This window comes from Bos javanicus, chromosome 19 (assembly GCF_032452875.1).
Source record: "Bos javanicus breed banteng chromosome 19, ARS-OSU_banteng_1.0, whole genome shotgun sequence".
In the NCBI taxonomy this organism is placed as follows: Eukaryota; Metazoa; Chordata; class Mammalia; order Artiodactyla; family Bovidae; genus Bos; species Bos javanicus.
In genome coordinates this window covers 64,242,868-64,260,493 of record NC_083886.1, presented here as the reverse complement: position 1 = coordinate 64,260,493, position 17,626 = coordinate 64,242,868, and the positions used below count along the sequence as shown (strand labels likewise).

Sequence of the window (17,626 nt, the reverse complement as noted above, 5' to 3'; positions counted from 1 at the left end):
GGGATTACAGGCAATTTCATCTTTGAAGCTGAAATAAGGCTTTAGTCTACCTCAGTGAAAAACCTCCAGAGTTTCAAATTAGACTCGCTCTTACTTGGACTGGTCTTTTTGGAACTCAGATAACCAAGAGTTCATCTATAGTTCACCAGCTGCTAATTGGGAGGGCCTCCCTGGTGGCTCAGAGGTAAAGAATCTGCTGGACAATGCAGGAGATGCAGGTTCCACCCCTGGGCCAGGAAGATCTCCTGGAGGAGGAAATGGCAACCCACTCCAGTGTTCTTGCCTGGAAAAAACCATGGACAGAGGAGCCTGGTGGGCTACAGTTTATGGGGTCACAGTGAACCGGACACAACTTAGCAATTAAACAACAACAAACCCGATGAGAAGCGGGGCGGGGGCTCCTGAGATGTTGACCTGTTCTGAAATGGAAAATCCTGGCTTCCACGTTGAAAACCAGTGGTCTGTCCAAGAGTCTAGGGGCAGTCAAGCCAGCATGTGGGAAGGACAGGGACTATCAAAGGAGGCCAGGCTTGTGGTACAGCCCCTACGTGGTCTCAGCCCCCAGCCCCTGCCAGCACTGCTGACCATGCTGCGTGGCTCTCGGAACTCTGAGGCCTGTGTGAGAATGACTAGACATCCTTTTCTAAAGAGTTGCCAACTCAACCCCCCTCTCTGTTAAAGGTCACCCTCCCTTAGAGAGACCTGGTTTTTTGGAATTTCTCAGCTCCTACAGCTAAAAGGGGAACCACTTTTCTTTTTCCTTCATTCAAAACATTACCTTTCATTCTCAGAGAATATTGATCAGACACCATCCTGTTCAGGTGAGCTGAAATATCGATCCAGAGACAGGCCTTTAAGAAGGAATGTCATCAGGAAAGGTATAGGGAAAGCTGACTTTTAACCCTCAATGATGGAGAAATACAGAGCTTCACAGGGTCACATGTCAAGTTCAATATTTGGTGTGCTTAGCAGGAAGTGGCTCGAGATTGCACACTGACTCAGAGCCATATTGCAGGCCCTAGAAAGTGAATGAAGTCCCTGAGGATGACCCCACACATTCTGCTCATATGCAGGGATTCATTCTGATGCCATTCTGGAGCGTGGGCTTCTCAGGTGGTACTAGTGGTAAAGAACCCACCCGCCAATGCAGGGGATGCAAGACACAGGTTAGATCCCTGGGTCGGGTGCGGAACATCCTGTAGGAGGAAACGGCAACCCAGTCCAGTATTCTTGCCTGGAGAATCCCATGGACAGAGGAGCCTGGCGGGCTGCCGAGTTGAACATGACTGCAGTGAATCAGCACGCACTCTATGGCGTGTTCAGAGCCTGGGCGACAGGACAGTTTACCTGGTGACATTCACCACGAGGGAAGGAATGCAAAGTGCAGGGAAGACAGGAGAGGCAGGTTAACCAGATGTAACAGACTGACTACGCAAGTGTGAGAAGTAGCTTCTGTCACTGTAGTTAGAGAGTGCACAGGCCTCCCTAACTCGGAGGCAAAGAAAGGTAGGGCTGGCTCCTTCCCGCTTCCAGCAGAGAGGGCGGGAGACATGCCGCTGTAGCTCCGAGGCCCCAGAGGAAGTGCATCTGCAGCCCCGCTCCCGGACCCTGCTAAGGGACGCAGGCCGAGCAGGACCGGCTCCCAGCCGGGGACAGGCCTTCCGGGCTTCAAGCGCAGCTTCAGGAATGGCCAGGGCCAGACAAGCGTCCTTCTCATCCTTTTTTTTCTTAAAAAAGCAGGCAAGGACCAGCTCTCTGCTAGCCTCACAGACATGAAATGAGCACCGAACAGATTGAGCCAACCTACAGAGCAGTAAGCCGAACAAACAAAAAAGGCAAATTCGAGTGCTGCCATCTCGGATCTACAAAGGAGCACACTTGTCTTCATCTCTGAGAACCTTCAGAAAGTCCCGTGGCTTCCAGATCTACCACGTCCCCCTCCGTGCTCCAGGCCCTGGCTCCACCACGTCAGGCAGCACAACCTCAGCACGGGAGCCTCCTGTGTCACGTGTGGGGACACGTGTTCAGGGTTCTCCCCGGCACCACGACAGAAAGACAGGAGAGTCCAGCAAGGAAAAGTGGGCATGACCTAGCAGACCTGCAGAAAGTCCCTGCTTCCGTCAATATCTTGGGGAAAGGAAAGAAGCGGGAAATCTTCCTTTTTTTGAACATCCTTACAAAACATGCTTTTTAGATAGCATGTTCATGCTCAGTTGTGTCTGACTCTTTGCGGCCCCATGGACTGTAGCCTGCCAGGATTCTCTGTCCATGGGCTTTCCTGGGCAAGAACACTGGAGTGGGTTGCCGTCTCCTTCTCCATTTCTAAATGGCATAGGTAACAAATCCAGTTGTAAGGATTTCAGTTCAGCTCAGTTCAGTCGCTCAGTCGTGTCTGACTCTTTGCAACCCCATGAATCGCAGCACGCCAGGCCTCCCCATCCATCACCAACTCCCGGAGTTCACTCAGACTCACGTCCATTGAGTCAGTGATGCCATCCAGCCATCTCATCCTCTGTCGTCCCCTTCTCCTCCAGCCCCCAATCCCTCCCAGCATCAGGGTCTTTTCCAACGAGTCAACTCTTTGCATGAGGTGGCCAAGGTATTGGAGGATTAAAACTCACTTATTTCTTTTGTTTTCCAATTCTTACTTAACATTCACTAGGAATATGGCACGTGCATTTCAGGCTATCTTACTCCATGAACATGACTCAGTTGGAGTGCCTGCCCCTCTCAAGCTGAAGCCAACTTGGCTGCAAATATGTCATCTACTGAGCAAAGCAACAGGCTGCACACCAGCAGCTAGAGACACTGCCCCTCCTTCAGTGACAGGGAAGGAGTACCAAGCCAGCCCCAGACTCCAGCTGCCATCCCCAGGGCGTGTGCTGCCAGGCACGGACGAGAACAGTCCGTCTTCTGAATAAGAAGGAGTCTGTCAAACTGAGACAACAGGAAGTTAACTTAGGGAACACTGAGAGAAAACATAAACATATTCTAAAATGACCGAATGTTAAGACTGAGGCAAGAGAAATGTCCCTGGCGGTCCACTGGTCAGGGTTCCACGCTTCCACTGCAGGGGGCACAGGGCTGATCCCTGGTCGGGGAGCTAAGATCCTGTGAGCTTCGAGGTGTGGCCAAAAAAAATGTTTTAAAAAAGAGAGTGTGGCAAGCACCAAAATAGGAAAACGCTGGGTAACCACTGGGCGATTAAACAACGGTGAAAACCTAGGGCGGGATGAGGTGGGAGGGAGGTTCCGGGGGGAGATGTACATACGCACGGCAGAAACCAATCCAACATGGCAAAGCAATTACCCTCCAATTAAAAATAAATTAAAATTAAAACCTGAAAACCACCACTGTCCTGAGCTAGTATTATCTAAGTTACAACCAACAATAAGATATCAGGTTAGTATAGGCCTGCCGGAGTCAAATACAGATGACACGTAACAATTTTAACAAGCAGTTAGCTCACTGCAGATACACTTATATTTGAAATGGCTTTTGTGAATTAAAGTGTAAATATAATAGGAGAACTCACTAAAGGCATCTGGTTTAACTCTTCAAAGCAAAGAAGAGCACAGGGACTTCCCTGGTAGTCCAGTGGGTGGGAGTCCCAGCTTCCACACCGCGGGGGGCACAGGTCCCATCCTTGGTCAGGGAACTAAGATCCTGCAAGCTCAGTGGCACAGTCAAAAAAAACCAGAATAGCACACGTTCACTACTATAATCTGGTTTGTAAATCCTCAATTTCAAATGTTAAGGAAATTCACAGGACAGATTAAAAAAATGGCTAAAATGTGTTGGGAAAAGTGCTTAACCTCACAAAGGAAATGGAACTTGAAAGAAGCCCCTTTCATCTATCAGAGCAAAAGTGCAGAGGATTTATTTGTATTATCCAACACTGGTTAAGAGTGAAGAGAAAGTGGTACTCTCACATTGATACTGAAATACAATTGGAACCTTTCTGGAGAGCAACTTAGCTGTGCTTATTAAAGTTTAAAATGTATCCACACACTTCTAAGTATCTATTGCAGACATGCCTATACTAGAGCCCAAGGATACTGACAGCCTCGTTTGCTAAGAACTTAGAAACGATTAAAACATCCCTCAGTAGAGACAGGTGAGTCAGTCTGATGCTTCCACACACGCAACTAAATAAGGCAGAACCGATGTTGTCAGAGAGAAGCATTTCCCCACACCCACTGCCTGCTGCTGGAAAAATGCGTAAGTGATTGAAAATTCAGATCTTTTTAAAAAGTATGTGTAATTTAGTGAATGCATGGATGTCTGAAGTTATGCCTGAGGGAAAAGAAAACAAGGATCCAATTTCATTTTTATACAGTATTCGTACAATTTACGAGCATCACTTTTATAACTGAGGTAAAAGAGGGCGATGCTGACATGAGGCCAGTGACCTGTTAATCTCCTAAAAGCCCCACCGATGCTCCCGGGAGCCCACTCGGGTCCTGCCGTGGTCAACACACCTGCTCTCCAGTTTCAACAACAAAACCTGCAGGTCTGAAAGGGGTCAGCTTTATTATCCAGGATTTTTTGTCTGTAGAAAATGATCATTTTTTAAATAACATATACCCACTTCCTCTTGTACATTATTTAGGACATTTAATAAATACTTTTCCTCATGAGTTTCCATAGGTCTCCGCCCAAGTACATTACCAAAAATGAGAGCAGAAAGAAATCACATTAGCCCAGAATCACAAGGTTACATCCTTAAACTCCACGTTCAAAGACTTCAAATGCTGTCTCCGAAGCTCAGGTCCACAACTCTGAGAACTGCAAAGAGTCACACTTCCTTCTACCTCTGAGACACACACTCATTCTTTTTCAAAGGACTCTCTGGATTACTCAATGCCACTCTCCAAATAAGTTTATTCAACAGGGGTGTTAAGCACAGTGTGAAGAGAAGTGGAATGCTGATGGGTAATGCCATAAAATAGCTGCACCTAAAAATGTCTATAAAACATACATAAGAAACACATTCACCAGTGTGTGGAAGGTTTTGAAAGGTGACCAACTTGCTAGTACAATTTTAAAGTCATAAAGAGTACACCCTGCGTATCTCTCATGCGCTTAATATTAAACAGTGTTAGGATAATATTTTCCAGGCTAGAATGTACTTTCCACTTGCCCTAATAAACCGAAGCCCAGATGGGAAATGTAACCAGGACTAAGTAAACATAATATAGACAGTGAGGAGAGCTAATGACCTAGGATGCCTTCACGAGCAATAAAGCATTCAAAAAAAAAAAGTTTCAACAAACAGAGAGTTGAAAAGCTGGGCATTTGGAGTGTGTGAAATAAACGCACCTTCAGAGAGGAAATGCGTTTCTGTGGATGCAGCCAAGAGTGTCAGAAGCTGTCACAAAGCTGACGTGAGGGAGAGACGTGCCTCATGCAGCAGCCTTTAGAACATGCAGACTTGATTCTGGCTGACAATCCGTCGTCAAAACCCCCAGGCATCCTACTAGGGTGCTGTATGGCCCACAGGGAGAAGTCCAACCCAGTTCCCAGGTAAAAGATGAACCAAAACAGGAAGAGAAGTCACACAAACACTAAGCGATTCCATTTTTTTCTGAACACCCACACAAAGACAGCAGTTTCTGACAAGAACGTTCTTGGCAAAAAAAAAAAAAAAAGTTACAGGAAGGTTTTATTCCCTTGAAGAAAAAGGCAGGTCTCTACGCAGAGTACCAGAAAATACCAAATGGTGTTCTTCCCCCAGGCCCAAGTTTACAGCCTTCACATTTTGAAAACATCTAAATGTATTTTTGTTTTTGTATCAGATAAAAGATGACTGGAAACACTGTTCTTGTCTGGAATGCTTATTTCTTGTTGTAGTTGAAAATAAAATGCAACATGGCAGCTTACCTTGGCACTGGAAGCCTTGTTTCCCAAACCCCCTGAAAAACAAACAAGAAAAATTTCTTATTTTCTGTTGACACCACATCTTAAGCCAGTTATATGACAAAGCATTCTACAGAGGTAAAGGTTTGCACATGAAACCCAATGATTTGACAGGAAAACATGCCTAAACAGCTCAGAGTGCAGAGTCAAGTCAACTTTGAAAAGATCTGGCCTCCAAATCTCACTGAACTCATTTCAACATATTCAAGGTTCTTGCCAGTTTTTTTTTCCCCCTAACATTTTATCAGTACTTAATTGAAAAACATGACTATAAAGTTGTTGGCTACAATATTCAAGCAACAAGAAGAACTTTATGGTTAAAAAACCAAATCTATAAAGATGGCTGAATTTGGTCCCTAAAGACCAACTGAAAATCTTTCCGCCCTAAAAACAAACAAGTGGCTTCATCATTTGTTATGAAGTATAACTTACCTAGAAATGACCGCGTAGCACCACTCTTAACACTACGTTTTGGCTTAAAGGAGCCAGATATTAGTGTCATCACTACTGTTTGCATGTGAGATTATGACCTGATTTTACTGTGAACCAACAGCATTCAAAGCACATTCAGAAGCTATATTGCTCTTGTAAATTACTTTAGAGAATTTACTCTCTAAGCAGAGAACTCCGACATGGACATTAAATTGCAAACACCATTTCAACTAGGATGAACTACATTAAAATTCTCAGAAGGTTATGAGTCATAATCTCTTGCTTTACATAGCATTTTAAATTTACAAAGCACTTCACATATCTTTATAATTAACTTAGTCACTCCCCACCCCCCAAAAAAATTTAAATGCAAACAGTTTTAAAATATCAGTGCTTTAATATTTGAGTTGTAAACCAGGGAAACAGAGAAGAGAAGAAAATTCAAAAATTAAAACCACGGCTAGACCGTGCTGGGGAATATTTTCCTGGAACTTCCGAGGGGTTGCTCTGCAGCTAAGTGGAGAAGAGGAGTATTGACTATGGGGAAGAAGAGGACAAGGAGATCTTCATTTCCACTTCATGCTACACCTGGTGACCCAACAGGCCACATCGGTTCACAGGGGCTAACAACGACCCTGGAAAGTCTTCAGCGAGCCTGGATGTATATGTCTCTTTCTACCTTACCCTCGTCCTGCGAAAGTAATCGGCAGTCTAGAACAGACTAAACAGAACGTTTTAATGGAATTTCACAGCTGACACGTGAGGCCCAACACCTCCCCTTAACTAAATGCAATCTCTCTGCCTTGAGGCTCCAAGAACTGACGTTAAGCAGTCTTGTCTACATTGACCTAGGAGCTCAACCGCTCCAGGCGCTGACTTCACCTCGGAAATCATTCGGAGAGGTGGCTGTGCTTTATACATAAGTGTGCTTTGGAGTGGATTTCTAAAAAGAAACGAAGACATTAAGCACCTTATTAGCACATTTGTGGGGCTTTCCCTTAAAGATTCCCCCAGGTGTGACGGGTTCAGATAGAGCCATCCTTAAGGGAGAAGTTAAGCACCTATTAATTAGCACGTTTGCGGGACTCGCCCTTGGAGACGGTTTCCCTGTGCGATGCATTCAAGCAGCGTTCGTTCTCCCAAGAGCCCCACAAGACCCAGGAGCCACACAGCGGCTGGGCAGTCACCGGCGCCGCTCCCCCCGGGGTAGGGGAGTTAAGGAGGCCCAGACGGCTCTGGCTTGGGGCGCGGGGGGCTTCCTACACACAGCAGCAAGTGACAGAATGGATGGAGGTTGTCTGGCAACGTAAGAGGGAAAAAACGAATGCTTCTCCAAGTGAGGCATCTGTACTGCCTTTAGTTTTAGCTTTCTTAAAACAACTGGAGGAGAGGGGTCATCAATCTTTTGAAAGTCAGTCAAAGTCATCATCGTCTCCCCAGGAAACTTGGCGGGATCGGAGACCCTGCAGCCTGTCCGGCAGCTGCGGCGCGTAAAGCGCGGCCCGGGTGACACCGCTGCCTGGAAGTTACCTGGGCTCGGCGGCCGCAGCCCGCTGGCAGCCCCGGGCAGGCCTGTGTCCTCCCGGCCCCGCGCCGCCCGGGTCCGCTCCAGAGGCCGCCCGCGCCCCCGCCCCGCCGGCCGGCCGGCCGCCGCCCTCCCCGCGCCCGCCTCAACAGTTTGCCGCCGCTCCTCCCGGCTCGCGGGCCCGGCCCGGGGAGAGGTCCGCGCGCGCGGCGGGGCCCGGGCAGCCTCCCGGGGCCGCCCTCCGAGTCTCCGGCCCGGGGAGACGGCCGCGCCCCGCCCGGGGGTCCCGCCGGGAGCGGACTCTCCGCGGCGCCGAGCGAGGCGCCGGGCGGGTCCAGGGGCGGCGCACACCCACCAGATGAAGTCGGTGCAGTGGCTGCAGAAGGTGGGCTGCTTGAAGAAGCGCGCGATGAAGCGGTGGTTCTTCACCTCGTGCACGTTCTTCTGCCTCAGCGCCCCTTTGCGGGCGAAGCGGTTGGCCACGTCCTGCGGCGCCGCCGGCTCGGCGGCCGGGAAGACGTCAGCCATGGTCCCTCGCCGCCTCCTGCCGCGGGGGGCGCGGGCGGCGGCCGAGGGCGGCCGGGAGCCGGGCGGGCGCGGAGCGAAGCGGAGCCGCGGGCTCGCTGTGGCCGCTCGGCTCTGACGGCGGCGCCGGCGCTCGCGCTTCCTAGTCGGGCGGCGGGGGCGGCCCGCCCACCGCGCATGCCCGAGCGCGGCCCGGCAGACGGGGCGGGGGCGCGCGGGGAGGGCCGGGCGCGCGTGGGGCGGGCCGGGGGCGCGCGGAGGGTGACGGGAGCGCGCGGGCCGGGGGCGCGCGGGAGGGCCGGGGCGGGGGCGCGCAGGGGGCGGGGACGCACGGGAGGGCGGGGGCGCGCGCGCAGGGAGCCGGCGGCCCCGCGGCCCCCGAGCCGCCCAGGAAGCGCCCTTTCCCGTTCTCCCGGGTTTGCCGGGCTCCTCCCTCCCGCGCTCCGCTCCTCCCGCCCCAGGCGCAGCCCCGCGTCCCGGGCCGGCTCCTGGCCGCGCCCCCTTCCAGGACCCAGCGCAGTCCCGGGACGGACGCCCGCGCCGCTCTGAGCCTCAGCCCCTCCGGGGCCTGCACGCTGTGCCGCCTGCGGCCCCGGAGCCGGGCGGCCCCGCGCCGGGTACACACGTCTGATGTGTCGGGACGGCTAGAGGACCTGTCCTGGCTGTTCACCCCGTTACCCGTTGGGTACCACGCTTACAGAGTGGGTGATCAGGTCTTCTTTACCAGCCCAGAGCCTTCATTTAGACGCGGTTTTGCAGCCTAAAGCTGATGACTGCCCTACCGGCAGGTGCCGAGCACAGCCAGTTCGTTTGTAAACTACCGAGTGAAACTGCCCCGTGAAAGCGTGGCTGGCACGGACCGGCGAAGCACGCACGTGGGGCCGTACCGACTAGTCACTTGCTGAATACTCGTTAACTCTGCCCCGAGGATGCTAAAATACGTGAGGGAAACGTTCCATTATTGTTTTATTTCATTGTCAGATTCACTCAGATCAGAAATTAACGCATGTGTTGAAAGGAGTATGTTTAATTCTTCAAGAAGTTAGGAAAAGAAATAGAGAAGGAAGGAAATCTTTGCTAAGATCTATACTATCTTAGAGTACGTAGGCCAAGTAGGGCTACCATTTCTTTTAAGATTGCTCAACTGAACGCCTGTTGGTAGGAATGTCTTTTGTTTTGACAGGGGTAAGCGATTGACCCGCCCTTAATGGGGCGTGTACTTCCAGCGCTCACTCACAATCTTTCCGGCCAATGTTCTTGGAGCTTAAGAACACTACACCTGCCGGCTATTCTGGTCAGAAACTTCTCCACTTTTGGTGGGACCCCGAGTCCAAGGGCGGCGGGGCTTCCCAGGTGGGACTAGTGGTAAAGAATCCACCTGCCAATGCAGGAGATGCAAGAGACGCGGGTTCCATCCCTGGGTCAGGAAGAGCCCCCTGGAGGGAGGCATGGCAACCCACTCCAATGTTCTTGCCAGGAGAATCTCAGGGACAGGATCCTGGCAGGCTACTGTCCATGGGGTCGCAAAGAGTCGAACACGACTGAAGTGAAGTAGCGTGCACGCCAGCGCTAGTTCAAGGAAGCAAAAAAAGGAAGATGCAAGGAAAGGAATGAAAAGCAGGGGATGTAGGAAAATAGAACAAGCTCTCAACAAAACACTATTACCATCTCAAGCACAGTCGTGTATTGCTTAATACTTGTAAGTTACATGGAAAAATCACGGTACTTGTAAATACTTGTAATTGACGGTAGAAAGAAACACATTCTTGCTTCAAAACCACCTGGATCTAAGACAGGGCATCACCCCTTGTATAGACAAGCTTCTTTCTGGTTCCCTGAAGTTCTGAGGTAAAGGTGGAAGAAAAAGATGGGAGCTTGGAGGAGGGGTAGTAGGTGAGAGTGACGTCTGAACAGAGGGACCGGGAGGTGAGCTAAGAACTGAGTGGGCCTTGCAGAGAGAGGAGCCCGCTCTCGGGGGGTGGAGAGACCAGAGACAATCTCTCATTTCTTTCGGGCTGTGGTTTTGTTCTCTTGCCTCCATTATTACTGTTGTGCCCTGTGAGTAGGGAGAAAACTAACTGGAAGTTTCTTGAGTGATGACTGAGCACACATGCTCAGTTGCCTACAGCTGAGCTCAGTTGAGGGGCAGCGTGGGGATGCACCTGGGGTGGGGGTGGTCCTCGAGCTGTGGAGCACCGCCCCAGCAAGGCGGGGTGTGGGGGGTGGGGTGGGGCGTGGGCCACACAAGGCCCTGAAACCCAGCCGGGCCCTGCGGGGCTCCTGGGCGCTTAAGCCCTTCTGTGTCCCCATTTCTTGGTTAAAGGAAAGAGGCTTCATTCAGCCCGAATGACCTTACCTGAGTTCCAACAGGTAAGTTCAAATAAATGCTGACTAGGGAAGGGAGGTGGAGAAGGCAATGGCACCCCACTCCGGTACTCTTGCCTGGAAAATCCCATGGATGGAGAAGTCTGGTGGGCTGCAGTCCATGGGGTCGCTAAGAGTTGGACACGACTGAGCGACTCCCCTTTCACTTTTCACCTTCATGCACTGGAGAAGGAAATGGCAACCCACTCCAGTGTTCTTGCCTGGAGAATCCTAGGGACGGGGGAGCCTGGCGGGCTGCCGTCTCTGGGGTCGCACAGAGTCGGACACAACTGAGTGACTTAGCAGCAGCAGGGAAGGGAGGGGATGTGAAAACAAGGGAGGAACCATGCAGAAGCAGAGCAGCTGTGGGGCAGGGTCTCTGTCCACCCCACCCCCAAGGGTTACCCAGAACACTACCTTTGAGCTGGTTTGAAGGTGCAGAAACCCCCACCAGGTGGGAGAAGTTAACGGTATGCTGCCTGCAAGCACTTAGACCCCAGACAGATTAGAACCAGAATGTTGATGGCATTGCTGGCCCAAATCTTGGCTTTCTCTGCCCAACAAAGCTGAATGAAAAAATATGGAGACAAAGTTTGGAGGAAATAGAAAGGTGGCTTCAATCCTCAGCCACAGAGAGGCGAACACGGTGGGCTCGTGGCTCAAGAGCTGTGCCCGCCGTGAGGAGCCCAGGGGCTTCCATGAGAACAGGGCTCGCAGCAGCTGGTGAGGGGGAGTAAAGGTGTTCGGCTCTTGCTGTCTTCGTGTTGCGTTGCTTCAAAGACAGTCACAGGCTGGCGTCAGTAACCCGGTAATTGAGCCTGGCTGTTCGGTGGCTCTGTGGCCTTCTTTCTCACGTGTAACTACAAGCGGAAGGGTGTTGTAAGCATAAACACTAGGAATGCAGGAAAGTAAACAGATACAGACATGCAGAGTTAGGAGCAGTTAAAGTGAAAAGAAAAAAACTAGGAATGTTCAGGCCTCTTCTCTTTATCTTCTTTGTTCTCAGGATTGGGAAAGTAAAACACTCATTCCTCTCTTTACTCCGTCACTGCAACAACGGTCCCGACTCGCCGTCACCACAGCACCAGTCCATCAGAAGGACGTGCACGGCTGATCACGCCCTCTGTGAACCATTACTATAAAGCTCCCCACCGCCCCTTCCAGGTCTTACACCAGTTCTGAGGGCATGAGGCCACTGTGGCACCCTCTGCCTGGCAAAGCAATAAAACTACTGTACATCACCCCAGACTCTGTCTCTGAGATTTAATTCCGTGGCTGGTACAGGGACCAGATTCAGCTTCAGCCCCTGCAGCCCACCTGGCAGGGTCTCCATGGGGTCACTAAAAGGGAGGGATTTCCAGAAAGAGAGACCCCTGTGCAGGGGGAGGGTTAGTGAGACGTGGTGGTAGTGATGATTTTAGAGTCTGCTGTTTCCTGGGGAAGGCGCAGGAGAGCAGAAACGGTAAACTGAATGTGAGGTTTGTGAGAACTCTCCTCTGTGGTCCCTGACTCTGAGGAGTAAGCTTGACACTCTTTGCAGAGATGCTGCCTGGACCAGACTTTTGGAAAGCGTCAAAGAAAAATATCATGAAGCCCCAAGTGAATATACTGCATCTTAAGAAGTCCGTAATTCTCTGGTAAGTGAAGGAAGCAGGATGTAAAACAGTATTTGGAGATGCCATTTTTTAGATGTCAGATCAGATCAGATCAGTCGCTCAGTTGTGTCCAACTCTTTGCGACCCCATGAATCGCAGCACACCAGGCCTCCCTGTCCATCACCAACTCCCAGAGTTCCCTCAGACTCACGTCCATCAAGTCAGTGATGCCATCCAGCCATCTCATCCTCTGTCGTCTCCTTCTCCTCTTGCCCCCAATCCCTCCCAGCATCAGAGTCTTTTCCAATAAGTCAACTCTTCGCATGAGGTGGCCAAAGTACTGTATGCCCATATCTGGGCTTCCTGGGTGGCTCAGTGGTAAATAATCTACATGCCAATGCAGGAGATGTGGGTTCTATCCCTGAGACAGGAAAATTCCCTGGAGTAGGAAATGGGAACCCACTCCAGTATTCTTGCCTGAAGAATTCCATGGACAGAGGAGCCTGGTGGGCCACAGTACATGGGGTTGCAAAAGAGTCAGGCATGACTAAGTGACTGAGCACACATGCACAGCCACGTCTGTATGCTCTAAATATGCTTGTGCGTGTACACACAGATGTATACAGGGCACCACATCTGTGTGCTCTAAATATGCTTGTGCGTGTACACACAGATGTATACAGGGCACCACATCTGTATGCTCTAAATATGCTTGTATGTGTACACACCGATGTATACAGGGCACCACGTCTGTATGCTCTAAATATGCTTGTATGTGTACACACCGATGTATACAGGGCACCACGTCTGTATGCTCTAAATATGCTTGTGCGTGTACACACAGGTGTATACAGGGGCACCACGTCTGTATGCTCTAAATATGCTTGTGCGTGTACACACAGGTGTATACAGGGACATACGTGGCAAATGTTCATTTAAGTCACTCTCTCTGGATGGCTGGAGTATAAACACTCTTCTGATCAGGAAGAGAAGCCTTTGGCCCAGGACTCACTTTTTGAAAGGGCATTGAAAGTCACATTTCTAATGTCACCAAAAGAAGGTATTTATTACTTTTAACACAAAAAGTTTTATTGCCGGAATTTTATTGTCGTTGCATGGAGTAGAGACAGTAGCAGTTTGAATGCGGAATGTTTGAGAAGTGTTTCCAGCCAGTGACCCTCAGCTCCTCTGCAGCCCCAGTCCACTGGTAGAAGCTGAGTTCCCGAGTGGACGCCCGGGAACACTTCTGGGGTCCAGGATTTCTGCCTCCTCCACAAAGCATTTTTCCTCCACTTTCTCCCAGTTTTCCTACAGCAGACATGACACAAACCAGACAGAGGATCAGAAAACCTGGGTTGGAGTCCAAGCTTCAACACAGATTGATTTGTGTCATTGGGGTAAATTAACTTCTCCAAGTCTCTGCCTCTAAAAATGGAGATATTCGTGACTACCCTAGGATTTCCTGAGGAATTTAGCCAGATGATACATACATATAAATGTATATAAATATAAACAAAACCAGGTGATGAGCAGTAAGTCCTGAACTCTCAGACAAACGCAAGGTGGGGTGGTCTGTCTCGGAGAGTCCCGCAGAGAGAAGAGCTTGGCAGGCTACAGTCTATAGGGTCACAGAAAGTCGGACACGACTGAAGCGACTTAGCACATACACAGTTTATTTAAATCAGTCCTGTATTAAACAAAACTGTAAACATGTTTAAAGCTAAATAGCTAAGTCCTCTAAAACAAAAACAGGCAAACTGGGAGACTAGGGCAAGAATGAGCGGGCCTCTCACAGGGCATTCAGCTGCCTTCCCTGGGGGCTAGGACCGTTCTGCGCCCGAGGTGGGAGAGGCAGCTTAGTTCTGAGCAAGAAGCTCCGCCGGTGGTCCAGTGGCTACGATGTCACCTTCCAATGCAGGGGTGCAGGCAGCCCTAAAATCCTGCAGGCCTCGTGGGCAAAAACAAAACATAAAGCAGAAGTGATGTTGTAACAAATTCAATAAAGACTTTAAAAATGGTTCACATTAAAAAAAAAAGTTCCAACCCCAAAGCACTCCAGGGCTCCAGCTGTGTGGCCGGCCCTTCACTAGACCTAGGAATCTGGAAGCTCAGATCCGTGCTGACGTCTCCCAGGAGGAGAGAGGAGCGGAATCTTTAGAGAAGTGCTGTCCAGCAGGCAGAAGAAGCAGCTGAAAGACTGTCCTTTGTTTCTCTCGTCCCTCAATGGACCTGAATCAAAATCCAATTCATGACCCCCGCCTGGACTTCTCAACCCCCTCTTCTCCCCCCCACATTCAGCCTGAACCCCCACTCTCAACAGCCTGTCAGAAACCACACCCCCAAATACTCCTCCTGTGCCCAGCCTGTGGGGCTTCTACTCCCTCCCCTCCCCTCTGTGGTTTGCTGTGCTCTTTGTTTCTATCACTTACGGCAAAAGCCCCTGCACCTCTCCCTTCAGGGTAAGGCTTCCCAAGCTCCTCTTACGATTTTGATCACAAAAAGCCTAGCATCCGGTGTTTTAAAGGGTAAGCTGGGGGACTTCCCTCATGGTCCAGAGGTTGTGATTTCCCCTTCCACTGCAAGGAGGGGTGTGTGGGGGTCTTCCCTAGTCAGGGAACTAAGATCCCACATGCTGAGCAGCCAAAAAACCAAAACACAAAGCAGAGGCAACATTTTAAACAAACAAAGACTTTACAAATGATCTACATGAAAAAAAAATTTTAAACCTTAAAAAAAAAAAAGGTAGGTTGGGCTGGGACTGAGCGCCAGGGTGGCTGAGCAGAAGGAAAATGCTGGCGATTTACTAGACTGCTCTCCCTCTGTTTAGCAATGAATGCTGGGTCCCGGAATGTTCAGGTATTATCTGGTGTTTACTGTGTATGTCTCTGCCTTTGTGTAATGTACATTCTCTTCGGTGATTTGAGTGGGAGAGGGAAGTCTGTGGACACTCCCACCAAGGAAAACGTAACACACACTTGCTCACTTGTGTTGTGATGACAGCCATCATTTAAAAAGCACATACGTGGCTACCTTCAACATGCCGACGTTTCAGTTTGGGTGTTTTCTGCTATACGCAGTCACAGAGTAAAAACAGTCCTTCTCCCACCAGTGGGCCCAGGGCAAGGATTGCAGCGGAACCCAGAGAGGCTGGTGGCGAGGTCTGTGCTGTGAGCTTTACTTGGGGAAATCAGTAAGCGCGGTGCAATGCCAGCTTCCCCTTGGGAGGAGTGTTTCACAAGAGGTGGCACAGCGATGACAGCCTGGTTCTTTTGAACGCATGCCTAATTTTTTTTGGCAAACTGTACAATCTGCGATTGTTCCTGTGATTGGTATAGGCTTAGAACTATCTCCAAAAGCCTTGGAGTCCAGCCAAACGTCATTCAGATTTCTTTGTGGGATATGATTCCAAACGAGCAGGAAGGATAGAAGAAGCTTTCAGAAACACCAGGACATCTGCACTAAGCACCAACACTCAGGGACTGGACAGGGCATCGGGGGTGAGCAGTGGACGGAACGCACAGGCAGGTCTGGCTCAGCCCCTTGCGGGGTCACTGCTCCTTTCTCCTGGGTCCTGGTGCGCACGGTCTTGTTCGTGCCCTCCGAGAGTCTGTTTCCCCAGCCTGTGGAAGCTCTGTAATCAAATCCCCTGACCTTCACAGTCAGATTCCCCAGGAGTCCCCAGTCCCTTTGCTGGCTCCCTAGGCTGGGATATCTGTTGTCGGGCCTAGGCCTTTCGCATCACTGTGAGAACTTCTCTAGTATCATCGTTCTCCAGTTTGCTAGTTGCCCATCTGGTTTCTATGGCAGGGCTGATGGTGACCTCCTCCAAGAGGACTCCGGGAGATGGTGACGGACAGGGAGGCCTGGCATGCTGCAGTCCACGGGGTCGAAAAGGGTCCGATGCGGCTGAGTGACTGAACAACAGTAATGGAGCAGAGTTTCCCTGGAGAGGTGGGAGCGGATCAAAGCTTGCCTGGAGCGGCTTTAAAGAGGGGAAGAAGAGAAGCAAGTCAGTGAGAAAGGGGTACCGGTGCAGACAAGAGTTGTTGTTTTTTTTTTAAGTGGAGGAGGGTGGTCAGAGAGATCTAAATACATTTTTTATAGGAAAATAACATCATATTTGTATGATGATGGGCATGACCCTGGAGAAGGAATGTGAAGAGTGAAATTGTTAGCTGCTCAGTCGCGTCTAATTCTTTGTGACCCCATGGGCTGTAGCCTACCAACCAGGTTCCCTGTCTACGGAATTCTCCAGGCAAGAATACTTGAATGAGTAACCATTCCCTTCTCCAGGGGATCTTCCCAACCCAGGGATCAAATCCAGGTCTCCTGCATTGCAGGCAGATTCTTTACCATCTAAGCCACTTAGACGGGAAGCCCAGAAACAGGAATATTAAACAGACACGGCACATAGTTATGTTGACCAAATATGGCTGATGAGTATTGGGTAAGAAAAAGTTTTCCTCTACCCTCTTGAGTTGAGTAGTGACGGGGCATGTGAACTAAATTAATGCAAGACAACAGGAGAAAAGGCCAGTTTTCTTTTCTACACAGAAGAAAAGAGATAATGTTACTCAAAGGTGTGGTTAGAACTGGTAGCTCATAGTCCATCTTAATAGGCGGAGAGGGGGGGACCAAAGGGCACTTATCTAAAATCAAAGATAAATGGGCTTTTCAGGAAATATGTATCTTTGTGATAAGGTCTCTTTCAGTTCAGTTCAGTCACTCAGTCGTGTCCGACTCTTTGCGACCCCATGAATCACAGCACGCCAGGCCTCGCTGTCCATCACCAACTCCCGGAGATCACTCAAACTCATGTCCATAGAGTTGGTGATGCCATCCAGCCATCTTATCCTCTGTTGTCCTCTTCTGTTCCTGTTCCCAATCCCTCCCAGCATCAGGGTCTTTTCCAATCAGTCAACTCTTCGGATGAGGTGGCCAAAGTATTGGAGTTTCAGCTTCAACATCAGTCCTTCCAATGAACACCCAGGACTGATCTCCTTTAGAATGGATTGGTTGGATCTCCTTGCAGTCCAAGGGACTCTCAAGAGTCTTCTCCAACACCACAGTTCAAAAGCATCAATTCTTCGGCACTCAGCTTTCTTCACAGTCCAACTCTCACATCCATACATGACCACTGGAAAAACCATAGCCTTGACTAGACGGACCTTTGTTGGCAAGGTAATATCTCTGCTTTTCAATATGCTATCTAGGTTGGTCATAACTTTCCTTTCAAGGAGTAAGCATCTTTTAATTTCATGGCTGT

General features: G+C 50.0%; 1 protein-coding gene across 3 annotated transcripts in view; it reads right to left on the bottom strand.

Moving 5' to 3' along the window:
* Window positions 1–8,512, bottom strand: part of PRKCA (protein kinase C alpha) — a 302,229-nt gene extending 293,717 nt beyond the window's left edge. For all 3 annotated transcript variants that reach the window (XM_061393059.1, XM_061393060.1, XM_061393061.1), the window contains exons 1-2: window positions 8,232–8,512; window positions 5,884–5,915 (exon numbers count right to left, since the gene is read on the bottom strand). In XM_061393059.1, coding sequence (XP_061249043.1) covers window positions 5,884–5,915; window positions 8,232–8,404 — 205 coding nt within the window. In that variant the 5' untranslated portion in view covers window positions 8,405–8,512. The remainder of the gene's footprint in view (window positions 1–5,883; window positions 5,916–8,231) is intronic.
* Between the last annotated feature and the right edge of the window lie 9,114 nt (window positions 8,513–17,626).